At 45.7% G+C, this 16,348-nt stretch overlaps 1 protein-coding gene across 6 annotated transcripts; it reads left to right on the forward strand.

The window, feature by feature from the left end:
* The first annotated feature begins 58 nt into the window (after positions 1-58).
* On the forward strand, positions 59-16,007 carry RGN (regucalcin). 6 transcript variants are annotated; one of them, XM_061988515.1, is made up of 7 exons: positions 59-113; positions 3,062-3,226; positions 6,530-6,712; positions 7,453-7,668; positions 9,560-9,691; positions 14,683-14,882; positions 15,590-16,007. In XM_061988515.1, exons 2-7 carry the CDS (start codon positions 3,064-3,066, stop codon positions 15,638-15,640), a joined length of 945 nt encoding a protein of 314 aa, XP_061844499.1. In that variant the 5' UTR covers positions 59-113; positions 3,062-3,063; the 3' UTR covers positions 15,641-16,007. The 6 variants fall into 6 exon arrangements, with proteins under 6 accessions (XP_061844499.1, XP_061844496.1, XP_061844500.1 ...); XM_061988512.1 differs by lacking the exon at positions 59-113 and adding an exon at positions 2,264-2,385; XM_061988516.1 differs by lacking the exon at positions 59-113 and adding an exon at positions 2,264-2,385 and having other exon boundaries at positions 14,686-14,882.
* The last annotated feature ends 341 nt before the right edge of the window (positions 16,008-16,348 follow it).

A 16,348-nucleotide genomic window follows, 5' to 3' on the forward strand; every position in this document is an offset into this window, starting at 1 on the left:
AAAAGCAGAAAAGAGCAACTGTGACTGTTCAGGAAGCAGCACAAGCAAAAAACAGTTTATTCTTATAAGCCCTGAAATTGTTCAGCACCCGTTCTTCCCTGCAGACCTTACAGGTGAGAGATTTTTCCAGGTCTCTGGCACACTAGGCTGTTCTCCAGAACTGCTGAGAAGGGTAATGGCTTGTGTCAGGCTCAGGGAACTGTTCTTCATGGTCGTGATAATAATCTGAAATTCCACTGCTCCCTGCAAAGCTGGCAGACTAAGTCTGCAATGTGCCCAACCGTGTGCAATAAAGGCTGAGCCACCAGCCATCTCCTCTGAAAGCCACACAGTGCTGTGCGTACTTCCCATCGCTCAGATTTGGAGGCTACAGAGTAGGCATCCCGGCTGCAATGCAACACTAGGAAGTTCCCATGGCAGCACCACTTGTCAGCCATCTCTTCTGTGCTCTTCTCTCCCGTAGTGAACTTGTACTGGCAGAAGACCTTGGCTCATATGCTCTCTGTGAAGGCACATTTCCCCCCAATTTCTCAGCGCTACCTTTCAGCAAGCCTGGATTAGCCACTGCAGAAAAGACAAAGCAGGACCACCCGTGTAACTAAAGATCCACGTTCAAATTGTTTGGCACTTTGGAAGAGGACCAGGGTCTGTGTTGTAACCAAACACCAACAGGAGCTGTGCCAACGCACAGCTTGTTTTTGATGCCTCCAAACCATGCTGGCAAATGCCTAAATCAGAGACTGGCTAGGTGGGTAGATGGTGGATCTCCTGCTGCTGAATTCAGTAAGTAGTTGCATTGGCCACATATCTCAAATGGCCTCGTAGTGTGCAAGGGCAACAGGACGGCAGCACAAATGCAGCTGAGCTTTGTAAGAACTAATTGTGCTTCACTATACTTTAATGATTTTTTTGCATACATTTGTTTTTTAAAACCTCTGGATCTTCTCTCCATGTTGTAAAATGTATGTGACACTCTTTTTTTCTGGTTGTTTTCTGTGTTGGCAGTCACTAGCATGTGGCTTGCTTCAGCTCTGAGACAAAACCCTGATGTTTGTTGTACTACACAGCAGTGGGGGCAGAAAGAGAAAATCCAGTGCTAAGCGCTGAAGTAATGCTATGCTCTTAAAAAAAGAAAAAGCTTATCTGCTCCGGTAAGGTGACAGTAAGTTAATATCATCTTAGTTTTCCATTGAAGGAAACCTGCATGAAACACGTGTTGGTAAAGTCATGTAGCCCATGAACTTTACAAATACGCCACTGAAAGAAAACGTGACCAAAGCCTGGGGTGTGAGTACCTGCTGTATAGATAAAGGTAACACAATAAAAATGCCTGACAGGAGATAAACTCTTCACAGCAGTGGTGAGAGGGCTGCTTGGTAAAAGGCCCCAGTGTGTGCTGTGTGATCAGTCCGGTGTTCAGCACATGGCCTTGCCCTTTGAGGCTGCTACACTTGCCAGCAGGAAACAAGAGCCTGGTGGATGGGGTGGGTTTTGGAGCAATCAAGTTAATCCTGTTTCATGGGGGCACAGGGGCGAGCCAGCCTTTGCCTACCTGCTGCGCCCTGAGTTGCCAGGAGGAGACATACAAGACATGGAGCATTGAGCCCAAAGTAACTTTTAAGTCATAGATCCCAAGGGAGATGACCGGCTCCCTTGTCAGGGGCTGTAGAGAAGATGAGCTGATATTTACGAAGTGCCCTTTGCTTTATGCTTTGAGACATATGAGCCACCGCGGTTATAGCATGGAGACAGGCACGTACAACAGAGAATTGTACAGGAGAACTTTTTTGTTAGCCATTTGTGTCTCACCTTTGGAAGTTTTTGAGGCTTTACAGCTAGGGCAACGAAAAGGGAGGGAGCATGCTGGAGTTGTGGATCATCGGGGCAAGGCTGTGGGAGCTGTGAAGGGAAAGCCCCTGCAGCTACAAGCTGGGGCCAAGCTGCAGTGGATGCCTGAACCACAGGCAGGAGAAGGCACATACAGCCCAGGCCTTTCAGAAATCAGCCACTCGGGCCCCGATAAACTCTGCCACCACCGACAGAAACATCTTCTTGCTCTGCCTAGCTGCAGCTCTTCGGGGGAAGGGTTAGGGGTGGGGGAAGCCAAGCCGCCCCATCCTGAGCAGCCGCTCTTGCGTGCGCCCTGTGCTGGCCTCAGCCCTACAAAGAGAGGATGGCAGGCGGCCCGGCCTTGGCCGGGAGGGCAGGACAGCCCCGGCAGGGCAGGGCACGGCCTGAGGCCCGCCCCTGCCGAGGGCACTCACGGCCCGGCCGCCGCCGGCCCCTCGGCCCCGCAGAGCGTGCCCGCCTCCCCTCACCCTCCGCGCTATAAAAGTGGCCGTGGCGGCGGCCGGCCGGCACCTTTGGTTGTGCCGCTGCTAACAGGTGAGGCGGTCGGGAGCGTCGTTTATTGTTACTACCCTTTTCTCTCAGATGTGTGTGTATATGAGGGGGGGTGTGTGTGCGCGTTTAAATGGTAGCGGCGCGGGGCCGGCAGCAGTGCCGCTGGCGCGGGCGGGGCGCCTGAGCGGGCGAGGGGCGGGCCCCTTGGCGGGCCGACCTTCCTGCCCTCCGGCGAGCCCCGGCCCGGCGCACACACACGTCCCACCCGCTTCTGGGTTTGGGGTTTTTTCCCCTTTCTTTTATTACCACACCCGGATTTGTTTTGGTATTTCTTTCTTGGCGGTTTGTTTTGTTTCTGTGGTCCTTTAATGTGCTGTCCTGGTGTCAGCGGGCCGAGCCGGGCCGCGCAGCGAGCCGTCGGGTGCCCGGCCGGCCCCAGGCGCCTTCCAGGCCCCGCGCCGCGAGCCCCGCGGGCTTGGACAGGGATGGGGTGAAACACACGTGTTAGGATGTGTGAGAGTCGTTGGTGATCACGGAGCGCAAATAAGCCCCGCAGCTCTGTGCTCTGTACAGGTAAAACTGCCGGAGATGGGAAATGTGTCTGTGAGGCGGCCGCGGGCACACACACCGGCGTGCAGCGCTCGGGCTCGGGGATTTGAGTCGCTACGCGCTTGCTCTTGACAGACGTACATACGAACGGAACGGTTTTTCCCCATAGGTATGTCATCCGTTAAGATCGAGTGTGTTGTTAAGGAGGGCTACAGGATCGGGGAGTCGCCTGTCTGGGATGAGAAGGAAAGCTCGCTCCTCTTCGTGGACATCACAGGCAGAAAGGTGTGCCGCTGGAGCTCGGTCACCAAGCAAGTGGAGACTGTCTCTGTGGGTAAGAAATGGCTTGAAAAACCCTCTCCTGACTGTAAAAATTGTAAGTTCTGACTTGGTGCTGCATTCCTGCTGAACATGGATAGGACTCCTGTAGCTGATGCTGGATGGCTCTCCTTTCTCATATAAGGAGACCTTTTCCCTAAAACCTGACCTTGCTAGGCCAAAGGAAACAGCATGCAGCAAACCAAATATAGTGATTGGTCAGACATAGTCATGAAGGCTTTTTTTCATGATTTCATGTTGTTGGAGTACATTTTATCTCTTTCTTGTAAATTGTTCACAACCTATTATCTTCTGCTCCTTTGTCCCAGAGATAAGGGTTACCAAGACTCTCTTTGATGTTGATGTCTGGGTGAGTTTTGTTACTGATTTGAATGAGTAATGCCCATAACACTTTATTTATTGGAAGAAAAATTAACGTAATGATTTAAGGAGATGATGAGGTTTATTAAATGTTCGAGTCTCACTAGCCAGAGTCTCAATAGTTCCAAGTATTTATTCCAGAAAGGAAAGGATGTGCCAATTCATAAAGAAAGAGTTGCAGGTTTACCTCTGAATGCGATGACATAAACACTTGTCTGTCTGAAGACACCTCCTTAAATGGTTTAAGTACTTGTATTTCTTACTTTTTCATGTTTGGTAACACTTGCTGGAAATCACTTCTCTTGTTGCCCACCTATAAGCTGTTCACATACCTAAATAAATTGATCCACGCTTGTCTGCCCTTCAGATTACTATAGTTACCAGTTATAAGATGGGAAAAGCTCTGATATTAATTGTGGAATGTTGCTTCCCAAATGTTTTGCCTCTTGCTTTAGCTGAGGGAGCATGCCTCTCCCTGCCTCCTCCTCTGACTTGGACCTACTCTCAAAGGCATAATAATAGAATCACAGAATAGTAGGGGTTGGAAGGGACCTTTAGTGATCATCTAGTCCAACCCCCCTGCAGAAGCAGGTTCAACCTAGATCAGGTCACACAAGAACATGTCCAGGTGGGTTTTGAAGACCTCCAGAGGAGACTCCACACCCTCCCTGGGCAGCCTGTGGCAGGGCTCCGTCACCCTCACAGTAAAATAGTTTCTTTTTATGTTTAAATCTTTTACATGTGGCCTCTCTGGTGATATAGAAGGGACAGTAGCTGAAGTAGGTAGTTGTTTGGTTTTATCTTTTCTCTTTTTTCACTCCGTTTTTTTTCCTCCTTAATAATAAAATGGTAACAATTAATAGCTGTGCCATGATTAAAGCACAAAAAGAAAACCCAAACCGAAACACTCGGAGAGTGCCAAGTGATCAAAATAGCAGGTTGATGTCCAAAGTGGAAGCAGAGAGAAATTACTCATTACTGAAGCTTACAGGGAATTACAACAGCCCCACACTTGGCAACAGCTTCAAATGCCCTTTCCATAGGGAGGACACACATAACTGTGCCCCAGGGGGGAGACCTTATGGTCTATTGTGGTGTTGCAAATAAGTTGGTTCCTGTGGGTGCGGCTTGACAAAGCCCTCCAGGGTGGCTGCAGAGCAAGCTGGGTGCAAGGGCTCACTTGTGCAGGGAACAGTAGGGTGGTTGTGTCCCTCTGGGTTGCCTAATGCCCTCCTTTCTCCTGAGGGTTGCTTTATTGGGATGTACAGGGTCAGTCTTGTGATTGTAGAGGCACCCGGGGAGCTGACACCTCCAGGGCAAGGCCAGGGCTATACAGGCTGCTATGCTTGGGAGCTGCTTCCCCTGGCGTCACAGAGAAGGCCCAGGGGCTCCTGTGGACAACTTCCTTTGGCAGGTGAGGGGGCTCTGCATGGGAAGAGGTGAGCCCAGACCACCAGCAGCCTCAGTGATGCAGTTGTAGGTCTCTAGACGAAGGAGTTGCTCGAGCGGAGCTTGCACTCAGGTGTGCAACTCAGCTGTTCGGGACAAGTGGCATTTGGGTTTCTGGCACAGTGGGGCTGCAAAGGGAAGGGGCACCCTGAGCCAAGAGCAGGCAGCCAGAAAGGAGCAGATCATCTTGGCAACAGTGGTGGCTGGTGGTGGTTGTGTTTGTGTCACTATTACCTAATTATGCCTTTGCAAAGCTATAAATACGGTAAATGCTTGATTTTTAAATCAGAAATTTGGTGATTAATCCTATGCATATTAAATATCCCAGACTTTTTATTGCCCTGTTTAAAGTTGCCATAATTTATCTTGTGGCTGATTGGAGGCTTTTACAGAAATGTTATCTTCACACTCCTTTATCTGTGTTTTTTTACTAGCTTAACTGTATAACAACCTGCCATCAAAGTTTTACAGCATGATGATGCAAATGAGCGTAAACTAACCTTTCAGTTTTGCAGTCTACCGCTCCATGGTGTGTTCTTGGTGCAGCTGGAGGGATGTCTGAGCTGCACAACAGAGTATGGTGCAGGGAGGAGTCTCTCCTGTCCAGCGTGACCTGTCCCAGTGCAGAGATACTCTCTGTCTCCTTGAGTGTAAGGCTAATTTACCCAGGAGCTGTGCCAAATAAATGGTTGCACCAGACCTCTGAGGCAATCGATTTTTACCCTTCTTGGCAGGGGGAAGGACCTGTGTAGTAACCTGTTGTAAAAAGCTTACATGCCTGTATCTATCCCCCTTTTTATGTTTGAGAGGGGTTTTTTGTTTGTTTTTTAAAGCCCTTAGCAGAACCAGGTGCTGGTGATGATTATCACTTCTGGGATCAATGGTCATACTATAAAGTCATTGAGTTTCTATGTTCCAAACTGGCGATTCTCTTAGTAGCAACTTTCTGTACACATCAAGTATGGTCTCTTTGTGTGAAATAAACTACTTCTGTGTATTTTTTATAATGTTTTATAAACCTACAAGTGTTTTAAAGGTGCATGTCAAGGAGATGGGGCAACACTTTTCTCTAGCACCTAGTGATAGGACACAGGAAAATGGACAAAAGCTGGAACACAAAAAGTTCCACTTAAGGAAAAACTTCATTCCTGTGAGAGTGAGGGAGCACTGGCACAGGCTGCCCAGGGAGGGTGTGGAGTCACCTTCTCTGGAGGTTTTCAAAACCAGCCTGAACGTGTTCCTGTATGACCTGATCTAGGCCAACTTGCTTTTAGCATTGGGGTTGGACTAGATGATCTCTAAAGGTCCTTTCCAGCCCCTACCATTCTGTGATTTAAACATTTGTTTTGTTGGTAGACAAGTAGGTTGTTTCTCTTACGTGTGGTCTCGTAGAGTCTGTTTGATGTGACTGCTTGCATGTCTAAAAGTGGGCAGAAAAGAAATGTCTCTCCACAGCATGTACCACTTTTCTTTTTCACCCTGTTTCTAGATGCTCCAGTGAGCTCTGTGGCTCTCCGGAAGTCTGGGGATTATGTCATCACCCTGGGAACCAGGTTTGCTGCTTTGAAATGGAAAGAGCAGTTGGTAACTACCATTACTCAAGTGGACCAGGATAAATCTAACAACCGATTCAACGATGGGAAAGTGGACCCTGCAGGGAGGTATTTTGCAGGTATGCTGCAGGTAGTTCCTCCTTTCTGCTGCTTCCATGGGTTTGGGTGACAAGATGGGCAATGGGCACAAACTGAAATTCAGTGAATTCTGTTTAAAGGTAAGAAAACCCTTTTACTGAGGATGTCAAAGAGCGGAACAGGTTATCCAGAGTGGCAGGGAAGTGGATATCTGCAAGGTGCAACTCTGCCATGAGCAACCTGTGGTGGCTGACCCTACCTCATGGTGGCTCACCCAGCTTCAGCCACCCTGTGATCTTGTCCTCCTGTTTTTTACAATGCCATTCTCTGTGTCTGCCCTGTAGTTGGGTCCCTGGGCTTAAGGGACACAAAGATTAGGTTTTTAGTAAGACTCATTCTGAGGGAGGAGGACATTTTTTGTCCAGTCTTGCTGCTCTACAAGTTGTTAAGATTTGTGGGGGGTTAAATTCTGAGCACACCTTTCTTAATATTTGAGTGACTGAATAAAATGTTTAGCAGAAATCATGCTGCACACCATTTGTGCCACAGTTCAACAAAAAAACCCAAAGAGTATATTTTGCCATCTTCTGCTGGAAGGATGCACTTTTGAAATCTACCTTTCTCTTTTGCTTTTAACTCGGTTTCTTCCATGAATTTCTGATGCAACCACACTGTTTTCATCTGCATTGGTAGTCATCATCATAGCAAGGAGCTGCCACCAATCCTGAGAGAGAGACACTAAACTCTGAATCTGCTTTTTTTCCTCTTTATCTCTGCACAGGTACCATGGCAGAGGAAATTAGACCTGCTGTGCTGGAAAGACACCAGGGCTCTCTGTACACACTGTACTCTGACCTCTCAGTGGTGAAGCACTTTGATCAGGTGGACATTTCTAATGGGCTGGACTGGTCGCTGGATCACAAAACCTTCTTTTACATTGATAGCTTGTCCTACTCAGTGGATGCCTTCGATTATGACATCCAAACGGGAAAAATTGGTATGAGTTGTTGTATTCTGAAATACTCCTTTGTGCCTAAAGATGGTGATGTTTGTTTCCATTCTGATTATTATGCAGCGATGGTCAGAGCTTTGGGAGTGCTTCTTCAGAAACCTCTTTTAGGACAAAGTCGAGGGGATGGAGCACCTTCCTTACGAGGAAAGGCTGTGGGAACTGGGGCTGTTTAGTCTAGAAAAGAGGAGATTGAAGGAGAAGTCTCATTAATATTTACAAATATCTAAATGGTGGGTGTCAGGAGGTTGGGGCATCCCTTTTTTTTCTGATGGGATGAAGCTGGAACACAAAAAGTTCCATTTAAACTTAAAGAAAAACTATTTTACTGTTCAGGTGAGGGAACCCTGGCACAGGCTGCCCAGGGAGGGTGTGGAGTCTCCTTCTCTGCAGGTCTTCAAAACCAGCCTGAACCCATTCCTGTGTGACCTGATCTAGGTGACCCTGCTTCTGCAGGGGGGTTGGACTAGATGATCTCTAAAGGTCCCTTCCAACCCCTACCATTCTATGATTCTATGAAGACAATAGAAACCATATTAACATATATCTGAGCCTGTCTAGACTCCTAGCTTAAACTAGACAGAGATCTTTTGGTAATATTCTAAAGTATTTAAGTTGCATGGAGTAGTTTGAGTAGTAAACACAGCGCATCGCTGATCTTCCTGTGTGAAAAAGGGCTAAGCATTTCTTGGAGGACGGTGGCTGAGTGTTTCTTACGACAGCAGACGCAAATTAACAGAAAGCTTTGTAGTCTTGTGCAAAACCTCTTCACCCTGTTTTGGTTTTTAAAATATTAAGCTTTTAGATGAAAATTCTGCAGACAGAGGTAAGCAGCGACTGGGAAACAGTAACTCAAAACTTCCTCTGTTTATTTAAAACAAAACCAACAACCCCTTAAGGGCTTTTACAAGCTTGGGCAAAAGAAAATTTCCAGTGGCTTGGACTAACAGTTTGGTTTTGAGTACACGGACCGCAGTATTTTGCTTTAAAAGACATTGGTCCGTGTGGTACTTAATTTCAAAACTGTGAATTGTTTTAGGTGAACACCTTGTCCTGGTGTCTCTCTGCCATGGCTTACAATTGAATTTTTCTGTAGGATATAGGGTGTTTCCCACCAACCCCCCCCCTTTCTCTCTCTCTCTCTCCCACGCCTACTACCCCACTCTCTTTTTGTGGGCAATCTGTCAATCCCCGGGAGCACAGAGGAAACTCATTAAAATTATTGCTACATATGAGAAACATTGAAGCTGTCAGAGCGTAAAATAAACAATCTTGGAAAGTTGGTTTTAATTTTCTTTAATAACAGTGGATAAAAGTTCAGATAGGGTTGTTTGTTTTTAAGGTTGACAGTGTGCCTTTGAAGTCAATGTTTTTCCTGACTCTGTGTTTGTATAATCTCTCAGTTTATATATCTGAAGGTTAGTTTTGTGTTGGAACAGCGATTATTGGCACGTTCCAGCAATCTCTTTGAAAAGTCTCCAGTGTTCTGACTGGAAGTGACCCATGCTTCAAATGATCCAAACTGCTTTTAAAACAAGCAACTAATTTTCTGCATATATATAACATCAATTTGTTTCGCCATTCATGTGGTGTTATGAGTAAGGAGCATGAGTGGTGCACTAGAAAAGAACACCAGCAGAAAGGATTGTACTTTCTAACAGATAGAAACTGATCCAAAGGCTTTCACGCTGAGAAACAACTGTTTCTCAGGGAATGAGCAGGGCAGCAGACATGATCTATTTCTTTTCATACCAGAAAAACTCAGGACTTCAGCACAGCTTCTGCGAATAATAGTACAAATAACTCTGCTGGGATGTGACTGATAAAAATTTTAACAGCTGTCTCAATCAGATGTTGTTGTGGTTTTTCTACCCTGCAGGCAGCCGTAGGAGTATATACAAAATGGAAAAAGAGGAAAGCATTCCTGATGGGATGTGCATTGATACAGAAGGCAAACTCTGGGTAGCTTGTTACAATGGTGGGAGAGTGATTCGTCTCGACCCTCAGACAGGTAAGTCCTTGCAAAGGGTGGACTGGGATTCTGTGTTTGAAGAAAGAGAGGAGTTAAAAAAAAGAGGAAGGAACAAAAGTAAAGAATGAGAGGTGGGTTTTGTCTCCCTCCCAGAAACAGTGTACACATACACTCTGCTCTCAAAAGTTAGCTTTGTAAATAAGTCTCCTTTTGTTCCCAGCCTCTGTTGCGTTAGAAGGGGTAAAGTTGCTGAGGAGATGACCATTACACTCGTGAATTGTTTTGAGATTGCATCCTCCAAACTTAAGAACAGTGTTTACCTTTTTGACAGACGATGTGGAAGAAAAGGAATAAGCCATGAGGTGGCAAGTACGACTTTAGCCATGTTTTTTAGTCTTGTTTCTTCAGCATGATGTCTTTATTTGGGCAGCCTGCTGACGTTAATACAAGTCCCACGTGACACTGATGCCAGCAACATTTGTTCTATTGTTGAAAATTGTTTCTGCTGTAGGTTTTGCAATTGAAATGATACAAAATATTTAGCGAATCCCACAGCATTTAATCACTCCCACAGCCACGTCTTGGGTGTGCCCATTGTCTGAGCCCATCCATCGTTACTGCTCTCATCTGGGCTTTGCTGGTGTGCCGGGTACAATTTAGTCTGGGTGAAAAAACATGTGTGAAGCACTTTAGGGAGACTGAACCACAATTTTGGCCAGGGATTGTGAGTGGGGCCCTGATTTTGACAGAGCCCAGGCAGAGCCAGCACAGGTTTATGTAATGCAGCACAGGAGCAACTGCACTGGGTTGTTGCTTCAGGGGTCTCTTGAACCCAGGTCCAGCTCTAACAGAAGTCTGGGGATTTTGTGGGGCTGAAGTTCAGGGATGCCTTGATCCGGGCCTCCTCTGCAGTGCACAGCAGATCCTGGAACACACATGTATCAGGTGGGTCAGGCTGTAGCCTCTCTTCTGACTCCAGTGGAATCTCTTACCTGAAGTTCAGGCTGTGCTTTTCCCCTCACCTTTTGATTTGTACCCATACAAGGTCTTGCTGACCTGTGGGACTTCCTTCTGTCCTGCAGAGTCTACACCCTGGCCTTAGGAGGAGGAAGCTCCAGCTGGGAGATCCCAGCAGCTCAGAGACCTGTTTCTGGTCCCATTTCGGTGGGCAGAGCACTCCTTGGTGTCCTCCACCAGCCCTTTGAGTACTTTCCTGGAGCTGTGGACTCCACTATTTTTCCTCTCTGGTTCCCTGTTTGTGCTTTTCCTCCCTGGTCTTCACCCGCTTCCTTTTTTTTTCCACTTGTTTTCCCTTTCCTTCTCCCTTTTGGAGGTGTTTTCTAAAGGCAAGGCTAAAGGGAATAGCGTCCATAAGCAGTTATATAGGGAGACTAGGAATTTTGACAGCAGAATACATGTTACTAATGCACTCCCAGTCTCTAACTATGCTCAGGTCAGAGTCTTTCTGGATGTAATTTTGAGGCATCAGTCTCAGTGCCGGTGGATTTCTCTTCCATGAACCCACTCTGTCTCCCCTCACCCAGGTAAAACTCCCAGCACCCACAGTGAACAGCAGCAAGAACTTTCACAGGTTAAGTGTCCATGTCAAAGGGAGCCAACTTTCTTTGTGACTATCTCATGATTATCTGCTCTGTCTGCATTATCATTTTAAAGTAATAGCTAAGATCTGCAATGTGATGAATTCTGTTGGAGGTGTTGCTATTTAGGGAGATAACCCAGACAGGTTTAAAGAGAACTCCATGAAAACCTCTCTTTTCATGCATAATAGCTGTGAGGTGTGGCTTCAATGTCTGTCAGCCAGTTGCAGATACATCCACTGATAAAGAGCTCATCTAAAGCCCTTGAGAGGTTTTCAGGTTTCACTGAAGGTGAAGCTTGGACATTGTTTTTAGAGGGATTGGGTGAAGGAACTTGTTTCCTTGGCGTCTTTTCTAAGTGAAGGTTTTGAGGTTCAGGGTGAAGCGGCTTTTCAGGTCTAGGCTTTTTTAGCCTGATGGCTGCTGCCTTTAGATTCAGATGTGCTACAGGGAAAGGCTGTGATGACTGATCCCACTGAGTCTGCAAAGAGCTCGAAAGGGATGTCTAACTCATGTATTGCCGAGTCATAGAGTCATAGGGGTTGGAAGGGACCTTTAGAGATCATCTAGTCCAACCTCTCTGAGTCTTGTCATAATTTCCAGTTGCTTAGTGACCTGATAGTTTTATGCAATTGTGTCTTTTAATTAGAAATTAAATATTAAATTTAATATTAATATTAAATTAAATGAATTAATCTTTATCATAATACAGTCTAAAAGGTTTTCTAAGTTTCTCTCTTTTCTAGATATGAAGCATAGATGAATACTTTAGGTAGGTTTTGGAGCATCCAGGTGCAGATTTGCTTGCATCTCCAGGAAGACACTGCTCATCTCAGAGCTTTTTAAACAATGTCCTCCAGGCTGTTGCCTCCTGAGACCGCTCTGCAAGTGCAGTCATGGTCTCTCCTCTTGTCTTTGGGGCTCTTGCTTCTCCAACAGTGCATATTTTTTCCCTTTGAATGCCCTTCCCACTCATTTTCTCCCAGACTTGGTGTCAGCCAACTTCTAGGGTGGCCTCCGGAGCATTTTATAGGCTGCCGTGTAACTCATTTAGCCATGTAGTCCTTCCACTGCCAGCTGAATGGATAACCACTAAGTGTTGCCAGAGCAAGTTGGCAGGAGCATTGTCTTGGGACTTGTATTGGTGCTTGTCACTCCCAGGCAACGGTCAGGACTTCTTCTCTCCGAGTTCTGTAGATGTTTTGAAAAATCTGCTCTTGTCAAGGAAAAAAAGCTGTTAAGGAAAAAAAAACCCTGTTAAGGACAAAAACCTGTTAACCAGATGCGCAAATAATCTTTGATGACCCAAACACTGTTCCACGTGTGTTGATTTTGTTTTTTTTCACTTTGAACTTGATTTTTACTTTGGCCATTTTGGGTCAAAATGTGTGCCAACTAATCTTACTATACAGCACCAGGAATCCCAGAGTGCTCAAACTTGCCAAGCTATTACATACAAGAGGTTCTTGTATTCTCACTTGGTCATGTACTCTCACTTGCTGTTTTATTTGGGGATTAAAAGAATGTTTAAATGTATCCAGCCCTTGTGTCAGAGTTGTTGGTGGAGCAAAGACAGTTCTGCTCATCCCTCTCAGTCCTGTGTTCTGCATCTACTGGTTACATTTCTGCTAACAAGTAAAATGCATCGGGTAGCATCGTTTAGTTCTGCACCACATGGCATGTCAGGGCTTATTTTGCACTGCTGGACCATCTTCCCACACCAAAAAAAGAGCCCAAACTGTCTCTGGGGAGCACCATACCCAACCAGGTGGGCCAAAATTGTTTGAGGACTGCAACAATGTCATAACAATGTGGCCTCGCTTTTACCTGTGCTGATGAGCAGCTTTGTGTGGTGGTCCAGCTGAAACCATTCGGTCTGTGCTTATTTTCTGTCAGTCTGTTGCAGCGCTGCAGTGCAGGGGATGGAGACACAGCTTGTTGGCTGAGGCAAAAGGATTTAGAGACTGGACCTTGCTTTTGTAAACACCTCCTGGGAAATGTTGCCCCACTCCAAAGTTGACCAAAAACTTCTCATAGATGTTCAGTGGGACAAACTTTCCACTTTTTCTTTCTCCTTGTAGGGTTCTCAACATCAGAGTTACTCTCCTGCTGTTTGAGCGCATCGCTGAGCAGTTAGTTACTGTCAGGGGACCAAACCCTTTGGCAGGTGCAGTTGAGGGGCCAGGGAAGTGACATGTTTTGTAAGGAGATTTGTGTGCTTTAAGCGTATTTTTTTATAGGGCTACCAAGATGATGAGGGAACTGGAACATCTCTCTTAAGAGGAAAGGCTGTGAGACCTAGGCCTGTGTAGCTTGGAGAAGGGAAGACTGAGAGGACACCTTACCAATGCTTATAAATACCTAAAGGGCAGATGTCAAGAGGTTGGAGTGAGTCTTTTTTCTGTAGTGCCCAGTAACAGGACAAGGGCTAACAGGCACAAGCTGGAATACAAAAAAGTTCCACTTGAACATGAGGAGAAACTTCCTTCCTGTGAGGGTGAGGGAACCCTGGCACAGGCTGCCCAGGGAGGGTGTGGAGTCTCCTTCCTTGGAGGTTTTTAAAACCAGCCTGGACACGTTCCTGTGCGACCTAATTGAGGTGAACCTGCTTTTACAGGGGGTTGGACTGGATGATCTCTAGAGGTCTCTTCTAATCCCTACCATTCTGTGGGTCTGTGATTTCTAGAAACAGGCATAATGGGTATAAGCACTAACTGCCCAGAATTAGGAGTGTAGTGTAAGGTGTCTTGACAGCCTTCTGGTTCAGATTGGAGGCAATCTGTCTGTTTACGGCTGTCATTAGGAGGGTAGCTATTTAGTCATATCATAAATGCGTTACTTGTGGTAGCACTTGTTTCTTGTACACTTCAAACACATCCCATGATCCCTGTTTCATGCAAACTTGATTTGAAAGGCTCTTGAAAATTTCAGGAAAAGCTTCTAGGAATTAATCTTCCATAACTACAGGCAGTAGAGGTGTAGCATTGAGGTATACCTCAGTAGAGCTGCACAAGGTCTGCTCGCTCCAGGCTTCCTTTGTAGTTGAAAGCAGAAGAGTCAGGAGGTCTAGGGTGTGATTCCTGTGACCTATTTTAGGAGGAATTATATCCCATTTCCATTGGCTGCATGGGCAGCCTAGCTGATGAGCTCAGGTACAGCCGTCTGCGCTGGGGATATTAGCATTTAATTAGAGGACAGGCTGGGATTGGGAGTGGGATTTGTTTGTGATAGCTGAGACTGAAACTTGTCAGAAAATGCACCGTCACCACCATCCATGGTTTACAGAAGTCTAGTTTCAGCCTGGCACAGTGCTCATAAGCATGCTGGAGCTCAGCATGGGGCCTCCCCTGCCCTGCTGCCCTGGTGCCTTTGTGGGGCACCTAACCCCACGCTGCTTATTCGCAATAATTTGGCTTAATTTCTTCTCCTAAGTAGACAAACAGGAAACAGCATATGTGGGGGTTTTTTTTCCCCAAGGAAAAAGACTCCAGACTGTCAAGCTTCCCGTTGACAAGACAACTTCCTGCTGTTTTGGGGGAAAGGATTATTCGGAGATGTATGTGACTTCTGCCAGTGATGGGATGGACAAAGAGTGGCTTTCACGGCAGCCACAGGCCGGCAGCATTTTCAAGGTAAATCAGACTTTTTCTTGTCCCATTTAAAGGGCTGTTTTTGCCTTCCTGCATTATTCAGGCAGCAAACCAGCTGGTGTGGTGGGAAGCAGGAAAAAGGGTGGAGGTTAGAACATCAGTCGTGCCTGTTAAGCCATTTTTGATTGCTGTTGCAGAATGAGGAAGTGAAGTGTATGTAGAGATTTGAAAATACTTCCTGGGTTTAACATTTGTACAGGATACTGCACATTTTCTATGCCATCAACTCTTTCTACTTCTCCCCCTCCCAACACAGTTTGAGTTTTCTTTTGTGGAAAGAATGTGTAAACAATTCTGTGTCTTAATCAATGGCAGATAGAAGCATCTGCTTTTATTTACTTTCTAGTTAGTTAGAGCTAAATTATCTCTTTGCAAATTTGTCGCCTTAGGATTTGTTTTAAAGCTCTGCTCTTCCATATGTGCCTATACCAAAGGTTACATTATGAACTGAAGAATTAAGGCTTAGAAGTACATGAGAAGAGGCTTTTGGGGAATGGACTCTGGCCTGCAGTTGCTGAGCTGTAGGGAAAAAGCATAGGTGGAAGTTCCCAGCTGTGATGAGCTGCTGTGTACAAAATATAAGAAGATGTTAAGCTAGACTACACGGTCCTGTTCTAAATTAAAGCAAGTGTCTGGTAGTTGTGAATTACTGCACTCATCATGTTTTTTTCCTCTCTCTGTTTTAATAGATAACAGGCCTGGGGGTGAAAGGAGTCCCACCATTTCCATTTGCAGGTTAAACGTCTGCTCTTCAGAATGGCTCGGAGAGGACTGACCTAGGCCAGACCAGTCAGAAAGTCTTTGTTCTGGTGTTCAGCATCTATTGCTTTTAAATTGTAACACAATTGTTAATGTCTCATCAGGGAAGGATGAAGAACTACTGAGATACATGGAATATTTTAAAACTGATTTTTTTTAGCTACCTCCCCTTTAAACTCTCCTACTTGAAATGTCTGATGATGCTTTTCCTGTTGTGCTAAAATGACTCTCACCCTGATAAATTACTGAGTATTATAACTTTCTTTTATGATTAAATAATGTTTTAATATAATTTCTTTTTATTGTTTATTCTCCCACTTCATTTGCAACATGCTCTGTTGATTTATTGATTAAACTACTTGTACTGTCTCTTTTACATAGTTTTGAAGTGAAGTTCTTGATAAAGTATTCATTTGTGGTCTTACTACTGCCTTAATTGGAAATTTATTTGCCCCAAGATGTTCTCAGCAACTTGAAACATTCATACCTCTTACTGTGTGTCTGCAGCTTCCTCTTTACATGACAGTTGTGAGACCTCGGCTTTGGTTGGAGCCGATCATCATCATCTCCCTCATGCTGCTCCTTTTGTTAGATATAAACCCAACTTTTGGGGTCAAGAACCATGTCCATCCTCTGGAGATCTCAGCAGATCTCAGCCTGTTCTGGGGAGACCTGTGATGACAGGACAC

This window comes from Colius striatus, chromosome 1, assembly GCF_028858725.1.
Source record: "Colius striatus isolate bColStr4 chromosome 1, bColStr4.1.hap1, whole genome shotgun sequence".
Lineage (NCBI taxonomy): Eukaryota > Metazoa > Chordata > Aves > Coliiformes > Coliidae > Colius > Colius striatus.

Bases quoted from the DNA above. Each gene is read 5' to 3' on its own strand.
- RGN (XM_061988515.1), top strand. From the start codon at position 3,064: ATGTCATCCGTTAAGATCGAGTGTGTTGTTAAGGAGGGCTACAGGATC. The intron at 7,669-9,559 runs GTATGAGTTGTT...TCTACCCTGCAG, and splicing joins CATCCAAACGGGAAAAATTG to GCAGCCGTAGGAGTATATAC. The intron at 14,883-15,589 runs GTAAATCAGACT...CTGTTTTAATAG, and splicing joins AGGCCGGCAGCATTTTCAAG to ATAACAGGCCTGGGGGTGAA.